Source organism: Triplophysa rosa, linkage group LG25, assembly GCF_024868665.1.
Source record: "Triplophysa rosa linkage group LG25, Trosa_1v2, whole genome shotgun sequence".
NCBI lineage: Eukaryota > Metazoa > Chordata > Actinopteri > Cypriniformes > Nemacheilidae > Triplophysa > Triplophysa rosa.
The window spans coordinates 10,830,458-10,845,318 of record NC_079914.1 but is presented as its reverse complement, the minus strand read 5'-3'; the positions used below and the strand labels follow the sequence as shown (position 1 = coordinate 10,845,318).

General features: G+C 38.0%; 1 protein-coding gene across 7 annotated transcripts in view; it reads left to right on the top strand.

Annotated features, from left to right (window-relative positions):
* patj (PATJ crumbs cell polarity complex component) overlaps positions 1 to 14,861 on the top strand; it is an 84,037-nt gene that overhangs the window by 30,855 nt on the left and 38,321 nt on the right. For 4 of the 7 annotated variants that reach the window (XM_057326415.1, XM_057326414.1, XM_057326411.1 and 1 more), the window contains exons 21-30: positions 132 to 239; positions 984 to 1,271; positions 1,482 to 1,554; positions 1,632 to 1,722; positions 3,377 to 3,457; positions 3,557 to 3,628; positions 3,838 to 4,015; positions 5,107 to 5,217; positions 6,484 to 6,543; positions 9,890 to 10,013. In XM_057326415.1, the coding sequence (XP_057182398.1) occupies positions 132 to 239; positions 984 to 1,271; positions 1,482 to 1,554; positions 1,632 to 1,722; positions 3,377 to 3,457; positions 3,557 to 3,628; positions 3,838 to 4,015; positions 5,107 to 5,217; positions 6,484 to 6,543; positions 9,890 to 10,013 (1,186 nt within the window). The remainder of the gene's footprint in view (positions 1 to 131; positions 240 to 983; positions 1,272 to 1,481; positions 1,555 to 1,631; positions 1,723 to 3,376; positions 3,458 to 3,556; positions 3,629 to 3,837; positions 4,016 to 5,106; positions 5,218 to 6,483; positions 6,544 to 9,889; positions 10,014 to 14,861) is intronic. The other 3 variants (XM_057326413.1, XM_057326417.1, XM_057326416.1) reach the window with 3 other exon arrangements.

Below are 14,861 nucleotides of genomic sequence, written 5' to 3'. Positions count from 1 at the left end.
CATTTTGTGAATCAGTTCATGCACATTCACTCTCTGGATGAGATAATTTAGGAGAGCATGTTTGATTATTACCTTTATAAGTGAATACTTTTCTTTATATTTTTTGTTTTTCTCTGTGTTTATGAACTTAGCCAGAGGAGAACAGCAATGTGCAGCAGTCCCCTTGGCCTGTAGAGGGTACTGAAGAGCAGCTGGAGGCAAAGGAGACCATCAGTCACACTCACATAGCTATGCCAGAGGTATTCAAAGTTGGAATATACGTCTTAAAACACCCTTCATATAGACTACTGGGTGATGGCCAAAGCTACAAACAGCCAATCACAAGAAAGACTTGAAGCAACCAAACTTAGTCTGTGATTAACAAAGAGTAAGAGCGGAAGAAAAAGAGGAACAAATGTGCACGTCTCCGGAGAGGGCCTTCTCCGAAGTGATGCATGACCCCCTCTATAGCCCTTCGAGATGTGGCGTATTATCCTTGAATTTTAGCAAAGATGTAATTGAGGCGGCCGAGTCAAGTGCTGCCGTAAATCTACTCAAAACGAGACTAATTGGGCCATTAAGATTTTAGACTCTGCGCATTTTTCATGGCAAATTGGTTCTGCTCTTCTCCAGGGTGGGCGGGGGTGATGGAGAAAGGCGCTGAGTCGGCTTGTTGGAGCGGCGCGGGGGAAAAGTGCACTTTCAGCTCTTATCGTCTGTTAGTGTGAGAGGTAGATGAGGACAGATCCCGTGCACTTTTGCGAGAGGACAAAGACTCGCTTTTTGCATAGCCGATAGACAGACAGACAGACAGACAGACAGGAAGTGAATGATGTCTTAATCCTCCCATCATGTCTTGAAATGTTACGTTGTCACTAAAATCATACAACAATGGTATCATAAAGTTGTTAATTAACTCAAATCTAGCTAAATGTGTCTAGACATACTCTATAAAACTTCTTTGCATGATGTCGTTTCTTCACAAGCGTTCTGTTTGCATTCAGGACTTTGGAAACAGCTCCGTTTTATCAGACGATCTGGATGAGGAACCCGAGTTAATCTTAGATGCAGAGCCCCGCTACGCCTCCCCCCTCACCACCATCCTGCCCGGCCTGGAGAGAGAGATGGCCGTAGATGATGATGAGGACGAGCTGGAGGGGATGGAGATGAGGACCGATCAAGAGAGCTTCAAGGTCAGAGATGAGAGTTTGCCTTCTTACCTCAGCAAGAAGAAGCACTCCTGGGAAGAACCTGCGATACTGAACCCCTATCAGTCTGATTTGCAACAACAGGTGATGTCTAATGAAACTCTTTGTTTTGAAAAAGATTTCTTGGTCATCATAGGCTTTGCTTATATCTGATTGGCTGATATCGATTGATGTGTTTCTTTGAAATTTGGTGTAAAATGCAACCTTGACTTGTTCTTGATTTATGCAGAACAGCATCATACAATTAAAAATATCTAAAATAAGTAAATGATGAAAAATGTTGTGTTATTGCAGGCACAGTTCACAGAAGAGGAGGAAGATCTCAGTGCGAGCATCGATCGCATTCAGCTCCATCAAAAGCCCCCCAGTGAGCGTTTGTCTTTTTATTCGAAGATTTGAGTTCAGTATATTTGTAAAGTGTTTTACACTTCCGACTGTTCTCAGGTCAGTCTGTCTCGTGGCTGGAGAGAGCAGACAGTGGGGCTGAATCGGACTCCAGAACTTCGGAACTCACGTTGACCGACACGGACACAGAGTGAGTCCACATTCAGAATGAACTTAAACACTTCTAGATTTCAATATTACTCTAGAAGTCTCTAAATAGTATATGGTTTATTGAATACACACCATACTGTCGTAATAGTTTTTAGTTTTAAAATGTGTTCACAGTGGCTGTGTGGGATTGTTGGGGTTGCTGTGTTGAATTTTAAATGGTCTGGTGCACCTTTTGTTAATGGAACTTTAGCCCCACCTCCTGGACAACTGTGGTACTGCGGTTGAAATCGGTAGAGCATCTTTAATAGCTATAAAACAATTAGGATTTTTTTTGTATTTTAACCTTTTATATTGGCTGTGATGGGAGTTAAATCATGGATTGTTCAAAATGTATAATTCAGAGTTTTGATACACATTTAGGGAAATGATAATGTTTGTTGTAATTATGAAAATGAGCTAATGAAAGAGATGTAAGCACTGTAACGCAGGTGTGTTTGAGACATTGAGGAGAAGGTGAGAAATGGAGATAAAATGACGTTTTGAGCTACACGATGAAAGGGGTCAAATTGGTGCGAAACGCAGCTGAGGCTCCGACAGACGCAGTAGAGACAATTACTGTGTGTGTATGTGTAGTGAAAGTAGAGATGATTGTATAGTTGGGGGACAGATTTGTCTCTAGAAGTTTGCTTAAAGTGCTATTATTAATTGGAGAAATAATTCATTTTTTATTTTAATAATTCCCAAATAGCTTTCCTAGGTTTAAGGTTCAGGTTGGAGTTAGTCTAAAGCAATTCTAATTGGCCTTATTTTTTTTTCTAATTTAATGATACATCCTCATTTAAATAGCTTAGCTGATTAAGTATGTGTGTGTGCTTCATTTGAAAATGGCAGGACTGCACAATTAAAACATATTTATTTGAGGTACTGAATTAGCTTTTATTTTTAGCTTTTGTGTTAATTTTAGTTCAAGCTTTAGCCATTTTGGTATATGCTTTTTGTCATTTTATAATTTATTGGTTTATTTTTAAGGTTGCTATATAAGATTAATACATTTTTGTTTTATTTTATTTTATTTGTTTTATTTTATTTTATTTTACTTTGTACGTCGGATAAAAGGCTTTGGATAAAGGCGTCTGCTAAATTACTAAATGTAAATGTAAAAAGTTCTTTCAAGTAAATTTTTCACATGCTGATTCATGTTTGGTTGAATTTCATTTTTTTCTGTATTATATTATCTGTAGCATTATACTGAATAATAATAATAATGAAAATCCACAATTTTAGAGTTTGTAAATAAATAAACACCGTAGTTTTAATTTTATTGTCTGCGTTTCTGTAGTGTAGTGCACTTTAATGGGGAAAGAAGTCATGCTTTTAATTTTTGTATATAAAAATGTCTGAAACCATAAAGTCACTATAGTGTTATTAAACCTAAAAAGTTCTATATCAATGAACAATCTGACTCTAATTACACTTTACTCTTTCTTGAATACTAAAATAATAATGATGGTTATTTTGATCCATTTCGCAAATAATCCCTCTCATCGTTTTTCTACACTGAAGTAGAAATCACTGTTTTTGTGTCATTCTGTATCAAATCAAGTTAGATTCTTTCTTTGATTTGAGAGTAATATTGTCTTTGTGTCAGTTTGGTTTTGAGGATCTGAGTCGTGCTTGTGTTTTGTACTCTACAGGACTGTACAGCTGACTTCCTCTACAAACAGGAAGAGAAGAAGCCAGGGAGCTGGTGTTCCACCAGTCAGAGGAAGCCAAAGGTGCAATGAACTTGAAGAAGCTGTCTGCATTGCTGATCGGTGATAAATGTAAATTTTGGAGCGTATGTTTCATATAGTACTTGTGTATGATGTTCACAGCGATCTTCCAGAGAGGGAGGAAGGAGAAGGTGAAGAGACGCCTGTTTTCAGTCACTGGGGTCCACCACGCAGGTAAGACTTCTAAACACTATTTAAAAAGCTTGAGTCTGCTTTTCATATCTGACACTTTATCAACTGTTTTGGAAACTAATTTGGAAAATATTTGTATTCCCCAAATTTTTGTTTATCACCACTTGTTAAAGACACTCTGTTTTCATATTTCTGTGCACTGCGTGTCAGCGTCTGGTTTGACTATATATTTATGTCTATTTCTCTTGTAGAGTGGAGGTTTGGTTAGAACCGCAGCAGTCTTTGGGCATCAGCATAGTGGGCGGCCGCACTGTTATAAAGAGACTGAAGAACGGAGAAGAACTAAAGGGCATTTTCATCAAACAGGTGCTGCCCGACAGCCCAGCTGGAGCCACAGGTGCCCTTAAAACAGGAGACAAGATCTTACAGGTGTGTAAGAAACACACGCATCCACAAACATTTGGCAAATGATTTGCATGCGTAAAACTGTCATAGTCCAGTTTAACTCTGGAAAAGGTTTTGCGTTAGCTGGAAGTTTTGCATTAAAGGGGTCATATGACACGGCTAAAACGAATATTATGGTTTGTTTTAGATGTAATGCAATGTGCATACACGATTTAAGGTTAAAAAATGCCGTATTTTCCACATACCGTGCATGTTTGTGTCTCCTCTTTGCCCCGCCTCTCTGAAACATGCAGATTTTTTACAAAGCTCATGTCTCTGAAAAGCGAGGTGTGCTATGATTGGCCAGTTAACCAGTGCGTAGTGATTGGTTGAATACTGCAAGCGTGTGACAGAAATGTAACGCCTCTTACCATATTTGGAACATCAGGTTCCAAAGCAATTGTGCTGACAGGTACGCCCACTTTACTTGAGTATACATTTGGGCGGTCTTAGTCAAATCATACCACGAACTGACGTAGATTTGTGGGGGTGTGGTTACACGAGGCGTTTCAGACAGGTCTGGGTCTTTTAGATAGAATGCATCTTTTGTTCCGACTAGGGCTGCAGCTATCGATTCTTTTACTAATCGAGTATTCTACTGATTTTCCATCGATTAATCGGGTATTCGGATAATAAGTACTTTTTCTTTATTAAAAAGAAATAACATGTTTGTGAAATAAACTCTCAGCGCAACTCTGGAGGTGAAGTTCATGTCCTCATTCAGCGCAGACGCAGACAAATTCATGAGCATCACGCGTGTAGCATGTTAAACTGTGCAGTTCATTCACTCAGACACGCAGACCAGACAGATGAAATGCTTTCAGATAGAATCTAAAAAGCGATTATTTTGTTTCGACACTTTCATTTTGAAATTTTACGTGTCTAATACATGCATGGGCAACTTATAACACACCAAAGAAAGACACATAAAAACATGTGTTCGCGCCATATGACCCCTTTAAAGTTGTTTAAGAATAATGCCAATTATTGTTTTAAAATCATGTCTCCTATAATTCCACTCTTATCTGCTTCTGTCTTCCTGTTCTGTCCCCTTGTCTTCTGTCTGTAATAAATAGGTGTCTGTGGTGGACTTACAGAACGCCAACCATGAGGAGGCAGTACAGGCTATCAAAACAGCCTCCAATCCGGTAGTCTTCGTTGTGCAGAGTCTTTCCTCCACTCCACGGGTAAAACCAGCCCCCCACATCCACACAAAAACAAGCTCTGTTCCAAAACATATCAAGTTGTCTAACTAAAAAGCATGTCTAGATCATTTCCAAAATGCCTTATTTTGGGTAAAGTTTAAAGTAGTTCAGCTTCAAAATGAGGATTCTGTCATCATTTACACGCCCTCTTGTCATTTCAAACCTGTATGACTTTCTTTCTTCTGCAGAACACAAAAGAAGATATTATGAAAAATGTTGGTAACAGAAGAGCACAGCCTCCCATTCACTTCGATTGTAACCAATGCAAGTGAATGGGGGGCTGTTAAGGACATTCTTCAAAATATATTTTTTTGTGTTCTGCGGAAGAAAGTCATTCAGGTTTGAAATGACTAGAGAGCCAATGATGACAGAATCTTCATTTTGAAGGTGCAGCCTCGCATGTATCCTTCACTGATACGGCAATCCCAGAATGCACTGCAACGAGCTTAGTAAAATAATTAATCCAAGAAACATTTTTTAATATACTAACAATAAAGGGATCATATTATATACAGTACAATATTAAAATGGTATAGAATAAAAATAAATAGATAACATAACTTGCTCTCTGCCCCCTCATTTCTGTTGGGATGATCCCTTCAAAGTCAGCTGGTGATGTAGACGAAATGCAGCGGGACACTTAGCCAGGTTTATTTGAAACCCCATAATCATCTCCTGCTGCTGTGCACCTGAGATATGATGCCCCCCGCCTCTCGATTCATGGTTGAGTGCTTTCGTTTCCGAAAATGGGGGCAATTCGTTTCCAGTTCAGCAATAATAATTCTACTCAGTTGCTGTATAAGAGCTGTTTAAAGTCATCGGTAAATGACAGCAGGCTCTATGGACGCTTCCGGTCGTGACTCTGAGGTAAATGTCTCTAGCACACTTTCGATGACCTAAAGGCTGTCATATTTTTACATAAGGATGTTACATCCTTGAACGGTGTCACTTTTCCCATCATGCTTTGTGCTTTTGGCTTGTTTGGCATGGTTTATTTCGAGTTTTGCTTTCTGTTGTCCTGTGTGGTGCTGTACCCCAGCCAGATACTAATGCTTCCTGATTGGATGCTTTCAAAAGTGTCAGAGCACTTTCAATAATAATAGCGATGCTAACAGGATGTCATTGATTGATGTCTTTCTCTGCCTGAGACGATTGATTCCGTGCGCTCTGAGCTCCAACCCGGGAACACTGAGATCTCGAGCTGGGTTGGTTTTCCACGAGGATGACTTTCTGTGTGTGTGTTTGCAGCCTGTTTCTGTGACGGCCTCCAGCATTAGACAGCATAACGCTAAAAGGAAAGCCGCCCAGGTGAGTTACAAGCCTGTGATATTGTGGCTTTTTGCCTTTTAAAGGGATAGTTCATAATAATTATGAATCGTTTAATAATGACAATTCTGTCATTATTAAAAACCTGTATAAATGTTATTGTTACACAGTACACGAAAGAAGATATTTGGAAGAATGTTTGTAAACTAACAGTTCTGGGTCACTATTGACTACTATAGTAGGATACGAAACTTCAATGGTAGTCCATGGTGACCCAGAACTGTTTGGTTTCCCACATGCTTTAAAATATCTTTGTTTGTGTTCAACAGAACAAAGACATTTGTTCAGATTTGAAACTACTTGAGGGTGAGTAAATGATGACAGAATTTTCGTTTTTGGGTGAAGTATCCCTTTAAAATGCAAATACGGTACTGGCTAATATTTCAACCATTTAATCTTTGTGTTGGCGTCTTGTCTTTTAAACTTCTTCGGTCTTTCTAAAGCCTTCTTTGAAACAATAAGAGGATAAGCAACTAAATAGGAAGGCTGCTAATTCTTTTACAGAAACTGATAGAATTTGTTTTCAGTGCTTCACCGCTCTGCTCTGTATTTCTGTAAGTGGCTGTCTGCTGCGTCAGGACTTGAGCTCAAATCTGCGGCATTCGCTGATCTAGATTCTCAGTGCAACTGCAGTTTCTATAATGATCCTGTTATTACCACCCAGCTGCCTATAACAATCACGCTCTGGGTTCGGTCCTCATGAAGCAGAATGCTGTATTAAAGGAACAGTTCACCCAGTTCTTCATTTACTCACCCCCGAGTTGTTTCAAATCTGTATAAATGTCTTTGTTCTGATGAACACAGAGAAAGATATTTGGAAGAATGCTTGTAACCAAACAGATCTCATCACCCATTGACTCCCATAGTAGGAAAAATTACTTTATCATTTTTTTTGTTCTGTTGAACACAAAAGAATATTTTTTGAAGAATGTAGGACAGCAAACAGTTCTGGGGCACTTTTGACTACCATTGTCATTTTTCCTACTATGGAAGTCAATGGTGGCCAAGAACTGTTTGGTTATGAGCATTATTCCAAATATCTTTCTCTGTGTTCATCAGAACAAAGAAATGTATACAGATTTGGAACAACTCAAGGGTGTGTAAATTTATTTTTGGGTGAACTTTCCCTTTAAGGGTCCGTTTCAAAATGTTTGAACTAGTGCAAGTGTGTAAGGCTGGTATGAATTGTCACACTGTGTTATACCCGAGGACAATTTTGCATGAGCAAGCCCATAATTCTGAGAAACGGTGTCTCGCCCCGAGAGACCCGCTGAAGAATTCCAATTTGAAATCTTCCGCGGACCTCCGGAGTCGCCGTATTTTCATTAAACCAGTTTTATCAAGCAATTAATTTGAAATTCCGGTAATTTGCCTAATAGCTCCTCAATCCATTAGTTGCATTCGGCTCCTGAGGCTACGTGATTATTTACAGCAATCACAACGCTGGTCCCTCTAATTACACCCGGCAAATTTAATTAACATTTCGGCCTGTTTCCAACGGAAAATACTTTAAAGTTCGGAAAACTTTGGTTTGACTATATATTTGAAAATGAAAATTGAAAATTGAGTCTTGTGAAACTGCATTCGACTTTGTGTGCTGTAAGCAACAGCTGGCATTGGATGCAAAATTGTTCAGTTACTAGCATAGAAAAATTAGCAATCACGTAAATGATTGTGTTCACACCTCTGATGGTGTTTTCCCCCCTTTGTATTGTTTTTCCATCGTTCATTAGATATTAATTAGCATTGAGCTCTCGGTAGCGGTGAAACGGTGTTACGGCGCTCCATAGGGCTGCTAATATCTTATTAGCTCTAATAGATCAGTTAGAGATGCTAACGTGAGTCATCCTAGCAGCAATTTAGTCCAAAGTTAAATATATTACTACGTCTTCAGATGTGTATAAAGACCTTACATAATGAAGCGTTAATGTTTTTATTACCTTAGAATGAGCTTTTTCTATCTACACACACCGCGGGTCCCCTTACATGGAATTCACCATGTTGTTTCTACAGTAGCCCTAAACGGACGAACTGCTCTACAGAGCATTTTAACCCATGCTGGTACATGGATTCATAAATATATGAAACGTATTTTCGTAAATACGTTATCTCCTTCAGCAAAAAAATGAAAATGTGACGACATCTTAGTCCTGTGTCAGCTACCGTAGTGCTTCGAACGGGAGGGGTGGAGTGAGCCATCGGTTGCAGTTCACAACCTCACCACTAAATGCCGCTAAATTTCATACACTGGACCTTTAAAATATTAAATTGATGTATTATATTTATGTATTTATTTATTTGACAAGGTCCAATCCATAGGTTTACCGTAAGAAAAAAGTTAAATTTTAAGGAATATTTAGTAAATAGTAAATTTAGTAAATATCCAATAGTAGTGATTGTACGTAACATATTTTTAAAAATGAATAAAAAATATAATTTGGGGTCCAATAAAGGGCGATATAATCTTAAATATGGGTTAAAATGCCTCATTTTTGGGATATTGATGACTTAAACAAATTATTCTTAGTACCATCACCTGTGGGTTTTTTACCACAGGTAGCACTTTTTGATATAGCCCATTGCCTGATTTATAGCTGTTACCAGTTATGTTTTTCACTGTTATAGCTGTTTTTGCTATTGCCAATTACATCTCTCTCTCCATTACACATACATACGGACAAACACACATTGATTCAGGCAGGAGTAGTTTTCCATGAGGGGTTGTTTCACAGAAGTACTTGTGACTTTAATTTTGTCCAAATGGAAAACACTTTTCCTTAGGTCGCACAACCTTGATAAAAATTACAGCGCAAATTTGATATTATTTCTCGACTTACTCAGGGCACCCATGAGAACACCATTCCCATTTAGCTTGAAATGTGTGTGATTGAATTTATTTTTGCATATTTCTCTCAGAACGCTTCACTTTTTTATGTTGACCTTGTTTATCACTCTGACTAAAGTAACATTTCTTACTTCACCAGCTGGTGCACCTTCATTATTATTAAATCAGTAAGGATATAACTGCTCATTCCACTGTAGTTGCAGTTAACATTTATATATTCGTGTACTCCTTTGACCAAATTCACTTTTAGTACGTATTACGTTCTCCTCTGGGACAACAGCCCAAAACTATTGATGACTCATTCTGCACTACACAGATTTTTGTCCAATCAAATCCTTCCATTTTTGCGTTTTCCTGTTTTCACATCAACATGAATTCACATTAATTTCTAACTCCTTATGTGTGCTTTCATCTGTTTATAGCATCATCTGTGGTTCATGTTTCATCTGTCAAATCTCTAAAGGAGCTTTTTGATTTCTTAAGCAGAAAGCAGGTCAGGCCAGCGGCCCTCCACCCATGCGCCTCCCCCCACCCTACAGACCTCCCAGCCAAATGCAGGAAGAGGAGGAGCGGCAGGAGGAAGAGGAGAATGAGGAGCAGTCGAGAGGTGAGTGTTCTTAAGCAAACATCTAGGCTGACCTTCCGTGTTTGAGTCCTCTCGAAACAGTTTTCTGGCCTTTATTTCTTGTGCACTGCAAATATGATTGCATTTCATGTGCATGTGGTTGTGTGTTTGTCCCTGCGACTGACAGATCTGTCACTGATAAATTACTTGAGTTTACCTTATCATTGGCTAAAGCACATGTTCCCATCAATCAAATCGAAGGAGGAGTGATTTGTGATGCAGTTCATAAGAGACGCTGGGATGTTGATAGTCAACAGCCGTGCGATGCTGAATGCCTTACTAGACTCAGCAGCTTCCTTTACTCCGGCGCGTTCAGGAACGACGCAGTCAGCACTTTAACTAATCCCTCAACATTAGGAAACGTGTGCTCGTGGATTAAGATAAGAGATACGGTGTATTGAATTTATTCAGTGTTAAATAAACACAAACTTTGCTTAAAATTTGTTAAAATGGGATTACGGGCATTTGCGTCACAGTGTCGGAAGTGCGATAAGACTAAGCGTCGTGTCACGATTTGCTGACTTGTGTGTATTTAAAAACGATATTACATGAAGAGTACAGTGAGGGTTAGAAGTCTCACATTTAAAAAAATTTATATTCACTTTTTTCATTCAATCTTTTTCTAATAATTCAAGATGTTAAATGAACGTAAGGATGTTAAAGGACAAAAATATATAAAACTATATGACGCTATTTTTAGGTTACTAATATGTTAGCAAATTCGTGACTTTGACCAAGTTTGTGGCTCAAACGATTGTGTTAATTGCTCAAATCGCGATTAATCGCATCCAAAATAAAAGTTTGTGTTTACATAATATACCTCTGTTTTTTGTGCATGTTAATTTTGTATTTTTAAAAACAAACACATACATGCATATATTTAAGAAAAATATAAACTTAATTATTGGTAAATATAAATAAATACATCTATAAATATTTCCTAAATATGTACGTGTATGTGTTTATAAATACAAAATTAATATGCACAGTACACAGACATACAGTATATTATTTAAACACAAACATTTATTCTGGATGCGATTAATAGCAATTAATCATTTGAAAGCCCTAGTTGTTTTATAATTTACTCGCATCCATATGCTGTTTGTATCCGTAAAAAAACCGCTGTATTAAATGTAAAAATGCAAAACAAAAGTATTTTCTTGTGTTGACTTTAATATCACTAAATTTTTAACCCTCAAGTTAAGTTCAAATTTTAGCAATGTTTTAATGTTTGGGGTTATAGACAGTTTCAGCGGCAACAACATAAACGTTATGTGGCCCAAACTTAACTTGCGGTAGACCTTCGCAAAGTATCAATAACTGTTGAGTAGTTTTAAATTCATTTATTACGATTAGTATACAGTAAAACATTCTTATAATATAACAATTTAATTTATAGTAATATTAATTCATAACCAAACACAGATCGGAAGTTAACTGTTAACGGTCAACCGCGTGCGTCCTACGAAACAGTCTATATTGACCACAGAAATGTTACCCAAAATTAAATTATTTCCTTTTTTCATTTATACTTTACCTAACAAATATTTAAAATAAAATATTAGGACAAAACATTATTTTTTGATGTGTATGTATTTTATCTGAACAGTTGATTGTTCGAGCAGAATATATGAAAACTGAAAACACAATTATTTTTGTGTCATTATTACATAAATCCATTTTTTACTATTTTAAGGAAGTTGAAATATACAATCAGGATACTTTTCAGAAGATGTCAGAGTTGGTGTCAATTGAACCCCAAACATAACAGGAGGGTTAAATAGTTTTGTCTTTGCTGTATCTCCTAAAAATCCCTTTTCCAAACATTTACACATTCAGAATATTCTGGAATGTATCTCGCTAAGCGTAGCTCTGGTGTCGACCGTTTCCAGATTTACACGTGCTTGAGAATGAGTGAACGCTGCCATCTATTAGCTTCTGTGCTGAAAGCAAAGCAAGCAGACGATTGTTTGGGCTTGGAAAAGGGACCTTCAAGCGGCAATTTATCTCCAGTTCAGGACATCAGTCAGCCTACTGAATTGTACAGAACTCGCAAGATGGTCAAATAGAAGACGCCAGGTTTTTCACCGCAGACAAAAGACCCGATTTCCCTCTAGATCCATCTTTGGCAGAATTACCTGCTACTGCATCGGTTTTAGACCTGAAGTGAGGACGGTGCTTTGTGGCCTGGGATTGGCAGTCATCGATGTGTGCGACTTGGATGCCGACGAAGAACAATTTCCCTTTAGATTCTCGTTATTGTGATTTAGATGGGACGTTTTGACTTTGTTTTTGTTTTGCACGAACCTGCAAGTTTACCTTAATGCTACCACCTGCTTAAAATGGCACACGGGTAGATCTCTCTTTCTCGGTTGTTTCTATGTCACTGCACTTGCAGGCTGTGGATGTTTCTGGCAGAGATGGTCCTGGGGGAACGGGTGGAGGTCAAGCCCCTGCGTCCCTCCCTTATGTCATTTCCACACTGTCACCTGCATAAAACCTGACACTCGACGACGTTTGCCACCGTTTTGCACTCTTGCAGATGAATTGCATGGTTTGTACAGTATAAGACTTTTTCTTATTGAATGTAAAAGATTGGCAAGCGGGACACGCTAACCTGATTAACTCCCTTTGTCAGAACTTCATCGGCATCTCAGATTCATCACGCTGTCACTTTTGCACGTTCTTCACGATTTTTTTCATAATCCAGCCTTTCCCAGTAGTGTGCTTGTGTGCATGTATGAGTGGCCGATACGCCACTGCAGTCGCTTCCCCTTCCTGCCTAGTGTAATTACTGCTGCATGATTAATAACTCCAGTCATTCCAGGAGTTTGGCAGGCCGTCTGTTTACCCGCTGCGCGCATGTTCCCTCGCATGCCCGCTCGCATCCGGCGTGCTGCGTGAAGCCTTCTGCGTGTGTGCCCGGAGACCGCACGTCGACGGATTAGCACGCTGGACTCGTGGACTGCTGCCAAACAGCAGCTAAATGTACAACCATCAATGTCAGAGCTTTCTTCGTCTATGGCACCCTCAGAATCGTTGTGGGAGGCCTCGACAGTCTTTCTGCACTTACCTACCTGTCATTGACAGGCGTCACTTCCTGTCGTGGTTTCTTTCTTAGTTTACATTTACTTGTTTATCTGAGGCTTTTATCCAAAGCAATTTTAGTGGCTCTAAATGTTGTTGTTTTTTCATAGCATGTGTGAAGTTTGGAACTTGTGTTTTTTCCTTTTGGGATTGACATCTCGACCTTGAAACGTTTTCAACACTGTTGCTCAGCTCAGAGATCAGTAAAGGTAAACAGGTGTGAGCGTGTCAAACAAATCATGCGTCGTAAGAAAACATATCAAATTTGTTCATGTGAAACAAGCTTTCGATTTGCTCAAATATTGGCCAGGTAGAACGGGAGACATTTTGTATAAATATTGAATAAATATTAGAGAAGCACCGATACTAAATTTCTCCACTTATACCGATATCCGATCATTTAGAGTGTTATCTGCTGATGCCGATATTATATTAAAGGCGGGGTGTCCGATTTCTCTTAGCCGTTGTTGATGTTCAAATCACTAAAACAAACACACCCCTACCCCCATCTGTCGCTTTCGTCAGCGCTCGGCTAATGTGCGTCCTGTGCATTGTGCTCCTTACTGCTGATTGGCTACAAGGTTGTTTTGGTACTCGGCCCGACTCTGTTGTCTAAACCTTTAACTTTCATTTACTAAATTAAATTAATATTTCTTAACTTGGTAAATGTTATTAATTCATATAATGACTATTAATATTGAACATCAAATTTCTTAACATTTTCTATACACAGAGAGCACAAATGCGTTGCATTTTCCTGTCCTTTTTTTGATTGATAGGATATATCGGCCGTTTATCGGCTGTATAGCCGTTGTGTGAAAAATAGCTTTTATCGTCCGATAACGATTATTGACCGATATATTGTTACATCTATACGAAATATTGTTTCAAAATATTTGTTTGATTTATTTATATGATTATTATTAACTATTTTTATTGTGTATACACAACTTGATTTTTTCGCTTTGGCCATAATGTAGTTTGATTTGAGTATTTTGATTAAAATTGGTGGAGTTGCACGATTAATCATATTTTAATCACAATTTCTGCATATGCAATTAATCATAATCTTTGTGATATTAATGTGTTAATTGCAAGCACGAAACATTCATCATTTTTGGCACGGAGTGTATAGACGATAGCGATCTTTAAAATACGATGTTGCTGTTGTATTTATTGGTTGTGAGGTGTAATATATTTACTACATTACATTGAATTTTTTATCAAATAATCGTGAGTATCATTTTACCCACTTCACAATGAAAAGTTTAACATGCTGATATAACAAAATCACATACATTTTTTTTGCCATCGACAGTATTAACCAAAAAACGAAGAAAAAAATTCACACATTTGTACATTTCGGTATTATTACTCTTACGCAGAAATGACAAGGTAGTGGCATAACACTGAGCTAAAAAAAAACAGTTTAACATAACAGATACTAAAAATGAGTCGTCCAAAACTTCAGAAGTCTACATTTGATCGCTTTTGTCTTTTATGACTAATACTGTACTCACGAACCAAGTTCCAGACGTAGTCACCCATCATCGCATCCCACCTTTCCGGTGCTACAGAAATTTCTAGAATTCTCTGACAGTGACAATTGGAAAATAATTTTTAAAATATGTGAACATTTTCACAGTTTTTGTTTATTTGCAATATATCGTAATTAATGATGTAAGCTTAAAATGACCTTGAGCTAAATATACACTAAAACATTGATGCTATATGATAATA